This window comes from Mauremys reevesii, linkage group 7 (assembly GCF_016161935.1).
Source record: "Mauremys reevesii isolate NIE-2019 linkage group 7, ASM1616193v1, whole genome shotgun sequence".
In the NCBI taxonomy this organism is placed as follows: Eukaryota; Metazoa; Chordata; order Testudines; family Geoemydidae; genus Mauremys; species Mauremys reevesii.
Genome location: NC_052629.1, coordinates 102,006,491 through 102,024,599, shown reverse-complemented (window position 1 = coordinate 102,024,599; position 18,109 = coordinate 102,006,491). Strand labels below are relative to the sequence as shown.

At 45.7% G+C, this 18,109-nt stretch overlaps 2 protein-coding genes across 22 annotated transcripts in view; one reads left to right on the top strand and one right to left on the bottom strand.

The window, feature by feature from the left end:
• LOC120409130 (sarcolemma associated protein) overlaps positions 1 to 282 on the bottom strand; it is a 169,148-nt gene extending 168,866 nt beyond the window's left edge. For 16 of the 17 annotated variants that reach the window (XM_039546622.1, XM_039546620.1, XM_039546633.1 and 13 more), the window contains exon 1: positions 51 to 282. The gene's annotated coding sequence lies outside the window, so the exon portion shown is untranslated. The remainder of the gene's footprint in view (positions 1 to 50) is intronic. The other variant, XM_039546621.1, reaches the window with a different exon arrangement.
• Positions 283 to 381: 99 nt separating this feature from the next.
• DENND6A (DENN domain containing 6A) overlaps positions 382 to 18,109 on the top strand; it is a 56,660-nt gene continuing 38,932 nt past the window's right edge. The window contains exons 1-2 of one of the 5 annotated variants that reach the window (XM_039546641.1): positions 382 to 612; positions 946 to 1,013. Coding sequence is in view for 2 of the 5 variants with exons in the window: in XM_039546639.1 (XP_039402573.1) it covers positions 11,282 to 11,461 (180 nt within the window). In the remaining 3 variants the exon portion in view is untranslated. Of the gene's footprint in view, positions 613 to 945; positions 1,014 to 11,240; positions 11,462 to 18,109 lie in introns of those variants that run through there. The other 4 variants (XM_039546639.1, XM_039546638.1, XR_005601143.1 and 1 more) reach the window with 4 other exon arrangements.

Below are 18,109 nucleotides of genomic sequence, written 5' to 3'. Positions count from 1 at the left end.
CCAGCGAACGGCAGAGGGGCAAGCGAGCGCCCCTCTCCCTCCCTTCTTACCTTCCCAGCCGCAGCCGCCATAGTGACTGGAAACCTACCCGGTGTAGTAGCAGCAGCGCTGCCGGGGAGGGGAAGGGGGGGGCTGGCACCCGGGAGAGGGAGGAGCCGCTCTGAACTGGGCCTGACCGAAGGATCAGCCAGCGACCGCCTCCCCTCTCCTGCGCAGGCGTCGATCTCGCTCGCACAGCAGTGCGCAGATGTGGAGCGCGCGCACCTGCGTGCTGCGTACAATGAAGCCTCGGCGGAACTTTGCTCCCCAGCCCTGACCCTGATGTCTCCTGTGGGCTCCGCTTCCGGGTTGGAGAGTGAGAAGCGAGGGGAAGCGGGACGGCGCGTGGAGGGTGGGGCGTGGCCGAGGCTTTCCCGAGAGACTGGCGCACAGGAACGTTGTCCTCCGTGAAGAGCTGGTGGAGGGACGTTTCCCAGAGGAGAGGGGTGTTGCTCTGGGGCGGATGGAGAAGGAGGGGAAAAGCCATCGCCCCAAGGCTGGAGAAGGTGGTTCCATTGAGGAAGGGTTAGAAGAAAGTAGAGCAGTCGGGACTCAGAGATGCTGCCCCTGAAAGTGAGTGTGGCTGAGCAGGGCCCCAGTGCCCTTTCTCCCCACACACAGTTGCTAAAAAGTCACCCATTTCATGGGGCTGTATTTCATCTTAGTTTAAATAAAGCTCTAAGGCAGGACTGCACTTATAAACCTAAGTGTACTTTTCATGCACATAAAAAATTAGTTCCTCCTGTCACGACCTCCTGTGTTCCCTCTGTATCGTCTTGCCTTAGCCTCAATTTTTATGTTCTTACCACCATGATATGAAACCTACAGCACTTACTTGCTAAATGTTGTGCAATAAGTCTACATTTTGGAGTCTCTCAATGCAATCAGGGCTTCTAATTGCTACAGAATAAGGTGTGGAAAAGACATTGGCATGACTGAACTGAAGAGGAAAGGCCAGGAGAGGACAGAGATTGGTGAGTCATCAAATACGTGTGTAATTTTGTCACAGGTCATGGTGGTCACAGAAATCATGAATTTGAATTGTCCGTGAAATATTGGAAATTACTGTAAAAAACACATTTGATTAGGCCTCCCAAACTGAGTGGCATTGAGATCTGGCACATGAGATCACACCACCACTCAGGTTTGGCCTGTTCACATCTTCATAGGGGCAGGCAGGCCAAACCTGAATGATGCTGTGATGTGACCCCATGCACTAGGTTGCATTTCCCAGAGCAGGGAGCCAGGCCTACTTGCATGGGACAGGAGCCTCTGCTGCACGATTAGTGCGAGGTGAGGTCTCTCTCCAGCATGTTCCAGCCTCACCTTTCAGTACCTGTCGTATATTCTTGTGTATGTTAATGTAGCAAAACCTACATTATTTAGTGACTTTTCTGTGACTTATTTTTCCCCACACCTCTGCTGTGAAATTTACTACAAATTTCTATGCCAAACTTATAGTCTTAATCAGCAATATAATAATACCTATCTCTTATATAGTGCTTTTCATAAGCCTATCTAAAAGGATTTTAGAAAGGAAGTCAACATTTTTATCCGCATTTCACAGATAGGCACAGAGAAAGGAAGATTGCAGAGTCAAGAAGAGAATCCAGGTTTCCTAAGTCCCAGTCTACTGGTTTATTCACTTGGCTATGCTTCCTATCTAAAGCAATCTAGCAGAAGATGGTTAAAGAACTAGAAATTGAAGCCATGGTGGGAAATAAGATCATTCCATGGCAGGGTATATAGAAAGAAGAGAAAACCAAGGACAGAGCTTTGAAGGATACCGTTGGAGAAAGGTGAGGAGAATGAGACATAACCATTTGAAAGAGACACAATGAACCATCAGTGAGGTTGGGAGGAACTGGATGAATCAAAAGCCCAAGCAGACGAGGGAGTGATTGACAATAACGGAAAGATCAACACACACAAAAAATGACAATAAGGTCTTTGGACTTGGCAAGAAAAGTGATCTTAGTGGAGTGGAGGGTGCAGAAGCCAGGAAACAGTAGATCAAATAAGGAGTTAGGGACAGGGAAGTCAAATCTAAGGTGAAAAACAAGAGGGCATGTTTTTGGAAATAAAAGGGTAATGAGTATGTCCTAGTAGAAACAAGATGGATCTAGACAAGTGATTCTCAAACTTCAAGACATTGCCTATCACTTCCAAGACTCAAAAGTATTTGGCATACGACCTTCATAATTGTCATCAGTGATTTTTAGTAGATTGTTATTCTTACCCTATACCTCAAATTTACCCATATACCATATGACTGAGGCCCACACACCACAAGTTGAAAATCAGTTCTCTAAGGAGTTTTTATTATCTAGGCTACTGTATTAAGGTATGCTGTATGAAAGTAGAAGGCAATAAAGGGGATCAGGGAGAGAGAGGAAGTGATAGAAAGTGCAAGAGAATTCAGATTCATTTGAGGAAAGAGATTTAGAGATGAGAAGCAGATAAGGACATTTTAAAGTTAGAAAGAGTGGTAAAAAAGGAGACAAGGGAGTGTAGCTGTCCAACTCTCAGCCTAGGCTCTACCAAAATCTCTTTGAGTCTCTTGTCCCCTGGGTCTCATGGGTGCCCCCACTCCTGGGCAATCTCTCTGTTCCCAGCAGGAGTTCAGCTCACTCCCAGCATCATTTCTGAATCCAATTACTTCTAGTCACTGGTGGCTCTTCCCAGGTCCTGACACAAGTTAGGAGCAGCCCTCCTGGGCCCCTCACTGTATCAAGATTCTAGTGTTAGTCTGTACCTCAAAGTGTGGGGGAGGGGTAAAGAGGAATGGAGAGAGGAAAGGCTAGCCACTGCCTCAGGCTCAGGGGCGGCTCTAGGCACCAGCGGGCCAAGCGCCCGCTTGGGGCGGCATCCTGGGGAGGGCGTCATTTGGCTCCGGTGGAGCTCCCGCCGGCATGCCTGCGGCAGGTCCACCGGAGCCCGGGACGAGCGGACCTGCCGCAGGCATGACTGCGGCGGGTCCCGTCTTCCCGCGGCTCCGGTGGAGCTCCCGCAGGCATGACTGCGGCAGGTCCGCTCGTCCCGGGCTCCGGTGGACCTGCCGCAGGCATGCCGGCGGGAGCTCCACCGGAGCCGCGGGAAGACGGGACCCGCCGCGGGACTGGGGAAGGGCGGCGCAGCGCTCCGCGCTGCTTGGGGCAGCCTACTTTGTAGAGCCGCCCCTGCTCAGGCTGGGCTCCCTTTAGTATGGGAGCGCCCTAGCAGCCTCTCCTTCTGGGCTAGGGTGACCAGATGTCCCGATTTTATAGGGACAGTCCTGATATTTGGGGCTTTTTTTAATATGGGCTCCTAAGGCTATTACCCTCCCACCCCTGTCCCGATTTTTCAAACTTGCTATCTGGTCAGCTTATTTTGGGCAATGCTCTCGTTGTCGAAGGGGGAAGGGAGAATGTCACCTTTGCCTTTTCCAAGTGGCACATGTTCTGCAGGTGCACGTAATTGGCACTACCTGAGTACAGGAATACTTGCTAGCCTATCACTGGGATGTGAGTGTGTCCCATCACAGGGAGGAAGTTCTGATGATGAAAAGGAGAGAAGGGTGTAAGCAGAGAATTCCTGCCAAATAGCTTTTTTTCTTTGAATTTTTTATAAAGATCCTACTTAGGAAGGAAAGAGGGTTTGAGGAAGGAATCAAAGAGAAAAATCATTGGTGTTGTAGGCATTTGAGTTAATCGAGATGAAGAAATAGAGGAAAGATGTAAAGGAAGATGGCAGAATGGAATGGAGAATACATATGTAGTGGAGAAATTCCATTAATTATCATATTTAAGTTCAATGTATATATTTATCATTTTACAGTAGTAGCTAATTAAAACATCCACTGCTATGGTATTCTCCAGATAGCAGCCTTTTTACTTAAAAAACAAACACATAAAATAAATGAATAAAAATAAATGTTTTCAGTAAAGCAGAATTAGGGTATTTTATGAGGTGTTCTCAGAAAGTGTCCCTCTTTAGGTCCAGGGTAGAAACAGGTGGATGGGTATTTTACAAGGGATGTCCAATACCCATCAGAATGTGCAGTTGTAGATTGCTTGCCAGGAATAAAAATGACTGATTGGCTGGCACATGCTCAATTTAGGCAAACCACCCCTTGCCACACGTGGCATAAAAGGCAGTAAGATTTGGCAGCCATATTAGGTATTGGCAAATGTGGCCATTTTAGTGGCCATCTTAGTTAAGGTCAGGAAGCCCATAGATTTTTATGGATGACAGCCATCATAGTTAAGGGCAATAAGGCCACACTGTATAACCATATTGGATGAGGGAAATGAAAAGGAGGGCACAATCACATTTCTCTTCCTAGGCAATTGGTATTTATTTGAGGCCGATGGAATGAAGTGGCAGTTGAGTCATGTCCACACCTGCCTAACCTCCTGGCCTAAATGTCTCAGGATATCAGGGAGTTTCTCAGGTCCTAAGGACTGCCTCAGAATCTCAGCATCTTTTGCTGCAGTGGCCTCCATGAATTCCAAATTAACTGTAATCATTCAGGGAAAAGATCTGGGTGTTATGAGCAACTCAGTGGAAAGATCTGATTATTGTACAGTGGTTATCAAAAAGGCAAACATTATTTGGATGTGTAATGAAGAGGTATTCACACTGGAAGTTGTGAGCATTTGTCTGGGAGTCATAACCACCCTGCCTTTCTCAAACTGCAAAATGGGAGGGGGCTACGGCTTGATCCTAGCTAAATGGGTGGGGTGCTGCTGACATGCAGGTCCTGATATGGAAAATTGGCCTGCAGTATAGAAAAGGTTCAGAACTCCTGGTGTAAGAATGATGTAGAAACTAATATTATAGTGCCATTATGTAAACCAGTAGTAAACACTCACCTGGAACAATAGTCAGCCAATGTCAAGTAAGACACAGCAGAAACGGGGGTCCAGAGATCAATTAAATTGAATAGCAGCATGGAAAGACTTCCTTATGGAAAGAGATGAAAATAATAGGATTTAAATTTAGAGAGGAGATGGATAAGGCCCCAATCTCTCATATACTTACACGTGTTTATTTTACATCAGTGAGGCCTGCTTACTGTATCTGAGAGTCTGCATCTTTTCTAGTGTGTTGCTTTCGAAGCAGTGGTAACTGGTGGGTTCTAAAGAGCCAGATAGTGGGACAATGTTTTTCCATGAGGGGCCCCTAATTCTGGAACTCACTCCTCACCCTGGTTTATCAGGTCTTGTTTTTTGTTTGTTAGTTTCTTGGTTTTGGTGGTTTTTTAAATTTTGTTTTAATCTTCCACACATACTGCAAGTTCCATCTATATTTGCAAGTATTTGAGGAGAGATCAGTTTGAAAAATGTGATGATTGTATGCAGGAGGTTGTTTTGGTAAGGTAATTTGGAAGTCTGTAGCAGAGCTGGGAATTGACAGAGATCTGCATCCTAGTCCAATACTTTTACAAGACCAACTTTCCTCAAACCCAAGCTATACACAGCCAAACTGTCACAAAAGAAAGTATTTGCCTGTTACCCTGAAATAATGCATTTCCTGTGAACCGTATTACAGATAGTCTGCATGTTCAAACTGCAAGAATATTTTGTTCACAAAAATCTTCTGCTATCCACTAGAGGGTTGGAGGGAGATGTGGGCAATCGAAAATATTTAATATGTGTGGAAAGTATACTATCTTTATTGTAAAAAGTCTCCTTTTTGCTGATATGATGTGGTGATTGGAAACGTAATCAATCTTTTCTTAGGTAGCAGACGTGCTTTCACAAAATTAATTAATGAAGGGGAAACAGCATTGTGACATTTTGGTCACCCCCTCTGTCATTTGTTGAAATGTTCCTGTTACAGTACTTAGTAGAGTAGCTAGTATTATCTGAATGCATGGTAATTCAAGCCTCCAGAGTGTCTATGGGTGCAAATGAAGTAGTAGCAGAGCATATCAGTTCTAAATTGTGCAATGATCCAGTCTGAATCTCTGAAGAGCTTTTTGTCTGAGAGCTGTACAACACAGATGCATGGCCTACAAATATATTCTGGAGTAGGCTGTCACTTTCTTTACTGATGAATTGGAAATATATGATGAAAGAACATGTCCCCAGAATGCTAATCTTTGGTTGGTTGCAGTGACAGAGAAATATTTACTAATGGGTTATTTGCTGTTTTAATGGTTGGTGTTGACTAATCAAGGGCCAGATTGTACTTGGCATTTATGCGGATAAGTATGTGTTGGGGAAGTCAAGAAGCCTGTCACAAATGCAGTACATCAAAAGATTGGTCTACACTTAAAAGTTTAACCAGTACAGTTATTGGTTAGGAATGTAATTTTTACCAACATAATTATGCCAGTAAAAGCCCTAGTGTCTGTGGATGCAATTATACCTGTATAATAATGCCTTATACTGGTATGACTTATTCTATTTCCTGAAACTCAACAAGTTATACTGGTATAACTGCATCCACACTAGAGGACTTTTCCCACTTTAAGTATATTCGCATAGTTAAATCAGCAAAACTTAGGTCCTTAGGGCAAGTCTACATACCTTTGTTGTATCAATTTAACTATATCACTTTAGAAATTATATCTATTTACTGAAACAATGTATACTAATATAAACACCTTTATATTGATATAACTGAATCCACACTACAGATTGCATTCTATTTAGTTATATTATAACTAATTATATTGGTTTCTAAACAGTAATATAAAGCCAGCATGACTGGTCTGAAAATCCTGTTAGCAATGAGGAAGAAGTGTTTGGCATTACTCTGCTGAGGAGAGTGGACTTTCACACGTTCATGCCTCACTGAAGTTGAGGCTTAAGGGCACATGGCCTGCCAGCATAGGACAAGAGAGTAGCTGCCACTGAGAAATAACCAGTGTAGGTTTGAATCCTAAAGTTGTATAGATCTGAGGAAGTCCCATCCCATCTGCTGTAAACGCAGGGCCGGCTTTAGGCCTATTCCACCAATTCCCCCGAATCGGGCCCCGCGCCTAAGAGAGCCCCGCGCGCAGTGAGAATCCCTTCCCTGGCTAGAGGCACCTTTTTAATATTTACTCACCTGGCGGCACTTTGGGTCTTCAGCGGCGGGTCCTTCACTCTATCCGGATCTTTGACAGTACTTCAGCTGTGGGTCCTTCGTTCACTCTAGCTCTTCGGCGACACTTCGGCAGCGGGTCCTTCAGTGTCGCTGAACACCTGGAGCAAATGAAGGACCCACCGCCGAAGTGCCGCCAAAGACTCAGAGCACCGCCCGGTGAATACAAGCCCCACATGTTTTTTTACATGTATTTTTTTTTTAAGTCATCCCTGCCAGGACCCCATCGAAACTCTTTCAATTAGGGCCCGAACTTCCTAAAGCCAGCCCTACCTAGCTCTAAGTGCCCTAACCATAGGAACCCTAACCCTAGCTCCAAGTGCCCTACCCTTAGGAATCCTAACCCTAGGGCGGGCAGCCGTACCCATAGGAACCCTAACCCTAGTTCCATGTGCCCTACTCTTAGAAACCCTAACCCTAGGGCGGGGTGCCCTACCTTTAGGAAACCTGACCCTAGCTCAAAGTTCCCTACCCATAGGAACCCTAACCCTAGGGTGGGAATACCTACCCATAGGCACCCGAACCCTAGCTCCAAGTGTCCTGCCCATAGGAACCCTCATCCTAGCTTGAAGTTCCCTACCCATAGGAACCCTAACCCTAGGGCGGGAAGCCGTACTTATAGGATCCCTAACCCTTTCTCTAAGTGCCCTATGCATGGGAACACTAACCCTGGCTCCAAGTGACCTACCGATAGGAACCCTAACCTTAGCTCCAAGTGCCCTACCATTAGGAACCCTACCCCTAGCTCCAAGTGCCCTACCCAGAGGCACCCTAACCCTAGCTCCAAGTGCCCTACCCTCAGAGACCCTAACCCTAGGGCGGGAAGCTCTACCCATAGGAACCCTAACCCTAGTTCCATGTGCCGTACCCTTTGAAACCCTAACCCAAGGGCGGGGCGCCCTAGCCATAGGAACCCTAACCCTAGCTCCAAGTGCCCTACCCATAGAAACCCTAACCCTAGCTCCAGGTGCCCTACCCATAAGAACCCTACCCATAAGTGCCCTACCCTTAGGAACCCTAACCCTAGGGCGGGAATAGCTATCCATAGGAACCCTAACCCAAGGACGGGAAGCCCTACCCATAGGAACCCTAACCCTAGCACCAAGTGCCGTACGCATAGGAACCCTAACCCTAGCTCCAGGTGCCCTACACTTAGGAACCCTAACCCTAGGGCGGGAAGCACACCCCATAGGAACGCTAACCCTAGTTCCATGTGCCCTACCCTTAGGAACCCTAACCCTAGGGCGGGGCGCCATACCTGTAGGAACCCTAACCCTAGGGCAAGAAGCCCTGCCCATAGAAACCCTCACCCTAGTTCCAAGTGCCGTACACACAGGAACCCTAACCCTCGGGCGGGAAGCCCTACCCATAGGAACCCTAACCCTAGCTCCAAGTGCCGTATGCATAGCAACCCTAACCCTAGCTCCAAGTGCCGTACGCATAGGAACCCTAACCCTAGTACCAAGTGCCCTACCCTTAGAAACCCTAACCCTAGGGCGGGAAGCACTACCCATAGGAACCCTAACCCTAGTTCCATGTGCCCTACCCTTAGGAACCCTAACCCTAGGGCGGGGCGCCGTACCCGTAGGAACCCTAATCCTAGGGTGAGAAGCCCTGCCCATAGAAACCCTCACCCTAGCTCCAAGTGCTGTATGCATAGGAACCCTAACCCTAGCTCCAAGTGCCCTACCCACAGGAACTCTTAACCTAGGGTGGGGCTCCCTACCCATAGGAACCCTAACCCTACTTCCATGTGCCCTACCCTTTGGAACCCTAATCCGGGGGGGGGGGCGCCCTAGCCATAGGAACCCTAACCCTAGCTCCAAGTGCCCTACCCATAGGAACCCTAACCCTAGCTCCAAGTGCCCTACCCATAGGAACCCTAACCCTAGGGCGGGAAGTCCTACTCATAGGAACCCTAAGCCTAACTCCCAGTGTCCTAACCTTAGTAACCCTAACACTAGGGCGGTAAGCCCTACCCTTAGGAACCCTAACCCTAGCTCCAAGTGCCCTACCCTTAGAAACCGTAACCCTAGGGCGGGAAGCCCTAACCATAGGAACCCTAACCCTAGCTCCATGTGCCGTACCCTTATTAACTCTAACCCTAGGGCGGGAAGCCCTCCCCATAGGAACCCTAACCCTAGCTCCAAGTGCCCTACCCATAAGAACCCTAACCCTACGGCGGGAAGCCCTACCTATGGGAACCCTAACCATAGCTCCAAGTGCCTTACCCATAGGAACCCTAACCCTAGCTCCAAGTGCCCTAGCCATAGGAACCCTAACCCTAGGGTGTCAAGCTCTACCCATGGGAACCCTAACCCTAGCTCTAAGTGCCCTACCCTAAGGCACGGCCAGCTTTAGGCCGATTCCACCACTTCACCCGAATCGGGCTCCGCGCCTAAGAGGGCCCTGCGCCCAGTGAGAATCCCTTCCCTGGCTAGAGGTGCCTTTTTAATTTTTACTTACCTGGCGGCGATTTGGGTCTTCAGCGGCGGGTCCTTCACTTTCTCCGGGTCTTCAATCGCACTTCAGTGGCTGGTCCTTCGCTTACCCTGGGTCTTTGCTGACAATTCGGCAGCGGGTCCTTCGGTGTCTCTGAAGACCTGGAGCGAGTGAAGGACCCACCGCCGAAGTTCCGCCGAAGACTCATAACACTGCCCGGTGAATACAAGCCCCACGTATTTTTTTATATGTGTTTTTTTTTTAAATCATCCCTGCCAGTGCCCCATCTAAACTGTTTGAATTGGGCCCCGCACTTCCCATAGCCGGCCCAATTCTATGTACAGGACAACTAAGCAAAATGATAAAAACAGGGCATCTATTGTGTGTGAAATGTGTGTAATGATATGTACAAGGGTAGTTAGAGGAAACTATTGTTCTATGTAGAAAAAATATTACATCTTGAAAAAATAAAGTAGCATTTAAAAATATTAATATGTTTGTTGCTTTTTTTCATTCCTTTAAAGACACACTGTCAACCTGTTAAGGCCCCACACTCTCCTTTCCTTAATGGAAAGTAAAACCCACATAGTGCACCTGGAAAAGGATTTTTTTAATAATATCCCCATTCACAAACCTTTGTTATCCTGAAATTATGGTTGAAAAAAAATCTGTCAGTTCAGGGAAGAAACATAAAACCCTGAGAAAACATAGTTTCTCAGAAAACAAATATTATCTTGAAAATACAAAAGACCCTCTAGTTGCTTGTGTGGCATTGATATGACCCAAAAAATACATCCTAAAGCAAAAAAACGGCTAACATGGGGGTGTTTAGAACATACAAAGCTCAAAATATATGCAGAAATGGCTTTTAGTTATTTCCCCATTTAACAGATGACTCTGTGCTCCATTCCCAATCTAATGTGAACTCTGTGTAAACTGCCTGTGTAATCGAGAGCAAGAGCCAGGAATAGGACCCAGATCTTTTAAATCTGTCTAGTGGTTTAAGCATGAACAACATCTCTCAAATAATCAAGCCCCTGCCATTTCAGGGCTCTCAAGCATTGGTGCACTGCAGTTCCTTCTGTTCTCTACCTGTGACACACGAGTTGAGTCCTCCCGAGGGCAGTAATACTTTGGTCTAATTCTGGTTGTTTGGGCTTGGTGCAGAGATGAGGGGGTGGTGTCTAGCGTCCTGATGAACAGGGATGTGGTAGTCTCTTATGGCCTTAAACTCTGTGACATGGCAGGAGCCCTGTCAGTGAACAAGAAAGACGGGGAAGAAGCCACAGCAGGGGCCATGGCAGCCAACAAGACCGAGGAACAGGCACCACGACCCTTGTGAAGCGGGGGTCGGATACCATTAAAGGGCCAAAGGTGGGATCAGGGCTGTTAAAGAGGGACCGGCAGGTCTCCCCTCCTCTGAGGCCACAGCGGGCAGGGCGACAGTGGTCAAAGTTCACGGCCTGACCCAGTGGCTGGACCCTCTCGCCTCATACAATGGGGAGAGCTTTGGAAACTCTCCTACTGTGGCGGGCGGCTTCGTTCCCTTTCACCTCCTCGCCCGCTTGGGGACGCTTCAGACTCTCCCGCTCTGTCCCCTCCTCCAACTAGTTTGCACGCTCCCGCCCCCGAAGAAGACGGAGCGCGCAGCGTGTCACGTGATTCTCCGTGTCCCCTGCCGCCCTCTCCCCGTTTGTTTGCGGGCTGGAGCCGGCTCGGCCGCGCCATGTCTGCGCGGGAGCAGAGCCAGAGCGGCGCCCTCAGGGCGGCCTCGCGGAGCCCGTGTGAGGCGGAGGAGGCGGCGCCGGGCCGGTGCCTGTCGCTGCTGCCCTGGGACCGTTTCTCGGCCTGGCTGCACTGCGTGTGCGTGGTGGGTTTCGACTTGGAGCTGGGCCAGGCCGTGGAGGTGAGCGACGCGGGCGGGAAGGCCCCCCTCTCTCCCCAGTCGGTGGAGCTGCCTGTGCGCCGCTCTCGGCGGGGTCGGGGCTGCGGTATCCCACCCTGGCTCCTTTGCCGCAGGGAGACTCTGCTGCGCCGACCCCAGGCTCGCCCGGCCCTTGGCATTGAGGAGGGGAATGTTCCGGTCCGGGGGGCCGCTCGGCGCCTTCCGCCTGAGGCTCTCACTCTGCACGAAGGCGCCTCACCTGCCAGCCTGCGCCCTGCGTGACCCTGCAGGTCATTGTCACTGGCGGGGGGCGTTTGGGCCCGTGCTCTGAGGTGTCTTTAATTTGGCTTTTGACAGCACTTTGTGTAGAGTCAGTTTCACTATCGCTGTCCTGGAGCCGGGCACTTCCCCTATTGTTTGTGTCACACAGCAACAGAGGAAATTAAAAAAAAAAAGGAGCGAGAGAGATTTGATTGCACGAAATCAGAATACTTGACTCAGCGGTAAGGGCAATATATTGAACTACTTTAGACTCATGGTCTTAAAACAACTAGATTTTAAATTGATTGGGTTCCTCTACATTTGAAAATAAAAAGCAGGCAAACACCAAGAAAAGTAATAGAATTAACTTCAAATAACTGTTTAGCCTACGCCCATCACCCCTCAGTGCATTTTTCTGAACTATTGTCATCTTGATCCAAAATGAATGTGTTTTTCACATTTCTCTAATAGTATCATTTTCATAGTATTTAGGTATTAAATAACGGTTTAAAAAATGAGTTGTAGCAGTCTGAGTGTAGACCATCTTCTCAGTCTCCTCCATGTTACTAGTAAGTATATACGCTTAAATTTCTGAAACCCAGACATTGCAGTTCTTAACAAAGTTGAAACAGACAATGGTATTTCTTTGGTATAGCCAAGAGAAATGTAAATAGAATAAATAGTGATAAGTAAATTGAAGTTAAAAATTTGATTTGGTTAATGTTATAATATATTACTAACAACAAAGATAAATTAATTTGTTTGCAACATGACTTAAGTAAACACTGTCCATTTAGCTTTTCTCAGTAGTGAAGAGAGCTCACAGTGGCCCATTTTTAGCAAATGCTTATGCACATGCTGAGCTTTTGCCACACAAGCAATCCCATACATTTCTGTGGGAATCGCTTTTTTAAATTAAGTATCTGCAGGCTTAGGGTCTAAGACTTTTGTATCAGTTAAACTGTCTTTAATCAGCAACAAGATTTTCATCTTGAGTAACAAAGTACAGGTAACTTTCTCAACCCTATGAGATACCAAAAGGTTTGAAAGTTACAAAGTGAACATTTTTTTTCTCTAAACTGGAACTAATGAACCACACACCTGGTCTTCTTTCCTGAAACTCTTTCAAAGGGAAGAGGGAGCAATACAGTACCTTGCATATATAGAAAATATCAAGTCTGCAAAGTACTCAGTAAGGCTGTCTTTTTATATATATATATATATATATTCTTTTCAAATAGCCTGTAAAATTTGGTTGTGTCCAATGCCCACTATTTTCAAATCACTTTGCATTGTCTTTATTTATGAATTGTGGGGTTTTATTAGCGCTGGTTTGCTGAAACGCTGGTATTCATGGTTAAGGTATTTGAATGCCATTATAGCAAATTAGATTCTATCCCTGCCTCTGCCACACTTCCTATGTGATATAAGGCAATTAATATAAACCAAAACTTTCCACAATGATCTATAGTGGTTACAGACCCTTTTGCCCCTGTCATCTCCGGCCTCTCCCCTCCACTGCTGCTATTCCCCTGTCCTCAGCCGCTTTCTGTGCTTCTGCCTGTGTCCCCTGTTCTTGTCTTTGTCTCCCCCCCTCCCCTCCCAGTTCTTTGGGTATCCCTGTCTCCTATTTTTACCCTGTCCTCCCCTCAGTTCTGTTCCCCTCTGATCCTGCCCCTTTGTCCCCTCATTGTATTCCTCCCCCCCATTTCTCACCCCTCTGCCTTCAAATCAGGCAGTTTCCTCCTCCTCCTTGTTGCCTGGGCACCAACAATGGGAGCATTGGGAACATTTGTTCCCAGTTCTGGTACTTGGCACTACACCAGTCACCAGAAGGGTCAAATGCAGGGAAAGTGTTGCCTTCATCCCTGCAGTCCTGGAATGGAGCATGCTTAGTTCCTCTGTTGCAGGGTTCGGCAACCTTTCAGAGGTGGCTTGCCGAGTCTTCATTTATTCATTCTGATTTAAGGTTTTGCGTGCCAGTAATACATTTTAAAGTTTTTAGAAGGTCTCTTTCTATAAGTCTATAATATATAACTAAACTATTGTATATAAAGTAAATAAGGTTTTTAAAATATTTAAGAAGCTTCATTTAAAATTAAATTAAAATGCAGAGTCCCCTGGATCGGTGGCCAGGACCCAGGCAGTGTGAGTGCCACTGAAAATCAGCTCACGTGCTGCAGGTTGCCTACCCTTGCTCTGTTGGGTTAGTGCATGCACAGTCCAGTTAACATCTGTTAGGTGTGAAGTACGGAGCATACTCAGTACTGATGGAATCTTCAGAGAATTAAGCTGTCAAATTCCAGCAAGTCTCTACTGAGCATATGCAAATGGAGATTTTTTCAGAGGATTATAATGTGGACAAATTTTAGCTGACTTTCATGGTGGCCCCAAAAGGCACATCCTTGACAGCTTGGTGACCCCCCACCTCCTGACAAACTTCAAGTATTTCTTCTAAAGCATGGAGACACCAAAGTTTCTCAACATAATAGTGGTAAAAAAATTAATATGGGGAAAACAACATATATTTCCCATGTCTCATTCTGAGAAATATCTGAATTGTTTTAGCTGAACACTCCCCCTCCCTTTTCCCCTTCCCCTCTGCCCCCCCTAGCCCCCCCCAAAAAAGAATTGTCTGAGGTAGGCACCAAGTATGGAGAATTTCCAACCAACCAGTTTGGTAAAGGTATAGGCAACTGGCCCCCCACCTCCTTCCAAAAAAAAAAAAAACCAACCAAAAAACCCCAAACAATCTTATAACAGAAAGTTTCAGGCAGCCTTAATTAGAGATGTTGCTACTTGTGCTGCCTATAATCAGATGTAAACTGATCTAAATAAGAGTGTGTCTGTATTAAGTGTTGCACCAGTTTAACTAAATTGATATTTTAAATAATAGTTTAAACTCGTGCATTTTCTATATAGATAAGGCCTACATTTCTGTGCTGCTAACATCCATGCTACTTCTGTCTGTGATGTGCTCTGTTTGAGATCTGAAAAGGATGAGGCCCATTTAATAATAGAAAGGGAGACTAATGAAAACCCAGGCTACTTCTGCTACAGGTAGTGTTGGTGACTTGGTATATGGCAGTTTTCCTTCTGAGTTTTTATTGAATCAGTGCTCCAGCCTGTTATCGGGGATTGGTATGCTGCTGGAGATCTTGCACTTCTCATGAGAGAAATGAGGTGCTGTCTATCCGTGATTAATAAAATTTGGCACTTTTTGCATTGGTAGAATGAAATTCCTGTATCCTGGACATAGAATCATAGAATTCAAGATCAGAAGGGACCATTATGATCATCTAGTCTGACCTCCTGCAAGATGCAGGCCACATAAGCCGATCCACCCACTCCTTAGCAAGCGACCCCTGCCCCATGCTTTGGAGGAAGGCGAAAAACCTCCAGGGCCATTGCCAATCTTCCCTGGAGGAAAATTCCTTCCCGACCCCAAATATGGCGGTCAGCTGAACCCCGAGCATGCGGGCAAGATTCTCCAGCCAAACCCTCTGGAAAAGATTATATCATACCAATGACCCATTGTACTATTTACCAGTGTGGCACTTAATTGACCTATTGACTAAGCCCGTTATCCTATCATACCATCTCCTCCATAAACTTATCTAGCTTAATCTTAAAGTCATGGAGGTCCTTCACCCCCACTGTTTCCCTCGGTAGGCTGTTCCAGTATTGCACTCCCCTGATGGTTAGAAACCTTCGTCTAATTTCAAGCCTGAATTTCCTGACTGACAATTTATATCCGTTTGTCCTCGTGTCCACATTAGCACTGAGCTGAAATAATTCCTCTCCTTCCCTGGTATTTATCCCTCTGATATATTTAAAGAGTGTGATCATATCTCCTCTTATCCTTCTTTTGGTTAAGGAAAACAAACCGAGCTCCTCAAGTCTCCTTTCATACGAAAGGCCTTCCATTCCTCGGATCATTCTAGTGGCCCTTCTTTGTACCCGTTCCAGTTTGAATTCATCCTTCTTAAACATGGGAGACCAAAACTGCACACAATACTCCAAATGAGGTCTCACCAACGCCTTATATAACGGGACTAGCACCTCCTTATCCCTACTAGAAATACCTCGCCTAATGCAACCCAAGACCGCGTACCAGGAGTGGAAAATGGGAGGGATCAGCAAGGAAACCTACCTTATTGAGGTCAGAGGGTGCAGGGAAGCTGTGAGAAAGGCAAAGCGACAAGTGGAGATGGACCTAGCGAAGGGGATTAAAACCAATAGCAAACGGTTTTTTAGCCATATAAATAGGAAGAAAACCAAGAAAGAAGAAGTGGGACCGCTTAAAACTCTAAACGGGGTGGAGATTAGGGATAATCTTGGAATGGCACAATGACATATTGCGGTGTTGATAATTACATTAATCCTACTTATATTTCCCCTGCATTTTCAGCTGGAGACAGTATAAACTTCCTATTCTAAACTATTGGAGTGCTAAAATTTAATAAAAAAACAAACTGGATTTCAGTGGGGCATTAAGTTATTCTCTTGTGTGTGTGAAAGAGAAGATCGTGTGTGTGTGTTTGTCAGATTTTTAGTAACAGGACTTAAGTTGTTAAAGATGGAGTTTGTAGCAGCAATTATATTAAGGTTGCTTACTACTCCCATTATATATTCACTGTTTCCAACTGAATTGAGCTCTTCGGAAAGGTTAATTGCTTGGGTTGAACTTTTTCATACTTAGTCTTTAGAGCGTTCTGTTGAAATATTTGGAAAAAAATTTAGCAAAACAAGTTTAGCTGTTTCTGAAAACAAAGTTAGGGAAAAATGGATTTGTTTGCCAAAGTTAAGTTGTTTTGTAGTTTTATCTGAAACAGTACTGTTCCAAACCATGGGGTGCTAGGAATTTGAAATTTGGCAGGGGGCTGATCTTAAGGTTGGAGAGGTGTCTTCTGATGTCACTGAAAATCCATTAAGATTTTGTCACTTTACAAGCTTCAGAAATTTGCCATTTGTATACATGCAGTAGAACTTGTTCAGCACTTGTCACTTTATTTATTGATGCATCCATCTGCGTTGTGCATCCTCCAAGCTCACTGAGCCTCCTGCATCATTTTGAAATGACCACATAGCCCAAAAACTCTTTAGGGATATGACAAAATGGTGGCAGCAGCTGTTGCTGCTCTCCCTCATCAAAATATCCTTTGGCCTAGAGGAGGGTACGCTGGGCTGGGAGTCGGGAGATCAAGAATTCATGTCTTCACCGTTATCACTGACTAGTATTAATTATATGAAGTTTATAACCCTTATTATTAAGCCAGGTCTCATACTGCCATCCTAGGATGGAGGCAAGCTTCCCTTGTGGAAAAATTAGTACATAATTATGTACTTAAAGACTGTAAAATTAAAGTTGCAGGGTTGACCTTGATTATGATACTTCCAGATTTTTAAGAGCTAGTCTCATAGTTTCATAGAACTTAAGGCCAGAAGGAACCATCCTATCATTTAGTCTGACCTCCAGTATATCACAGGCAATTAAATTTCACCCAGATACCCTAAAAGCAAAGGCTTTAGTTGGACCAAAGCACTTCAGTCCTCAGGAGACTAAACTGTGTCCAATGGGCAGACAATAGGAAAGACTAAGGTGCTACCAGTGTCTGAGGCCCCTACAATAGCAAGAATTGATTAGGTGAGATACTAAGTATATGTTCCCAGTATATGAACCATGTGTCATGCTACAGAGGAAGGCAAAAAAAAAGTGAGATCCCTGCCAATCTGACCTGGGGAAGAACTCTTTCCTGACCCCGTATTTGACTATCTGTATGACCTAGAGCATGTGAGCAAGACTTGCTAGCCAGACAAGTATAAAGAGGATTCTTGGAACCACCTCAAAGTGCTGATTTATAATGCTTCAGAGGAAGGTAAAACCCACCCCCAGAATACATACAGGAATGGCTGTATAGGGGGGGGGGCGGATTCTTTCCTGACCTCTATAGGTGACTGGCTGAAGCCTCGAAGAATGAAATGTGATTACAGTAATTATCTTAATGCAGACCTGTAAATTTAATGAGCATGATGAGGGCTGTGCAAGCAATTATGTTCTCTAGATGATCCAGGAAGGAAAGGGAAGTCTTTGCAATCTTAAGATTTTTTTTAAAGCAGTTTTTGTATATACTTCTAATTACCTCAAGATAAATCTTCAGTGTACTGGTCTGTCTAAATATAAAATATTTTGCCTTCTTGCTGCTGTAACATTTGACTCATCTCTGTAAATACAATTCGAGTTTTAAGTTAAAGGGCAAAATCTTGATCTCCATTAAAGTTATGGGAGTCTTTCCATTGACTTGAGTGGGGCCATGATTCCACCCTAAGTGTTTTAAACTTTGGAACATACCTGCCCTATTTATCCAGGTGGCTTTCAGAAAAACAATAGACAGGATGTCAGATTGG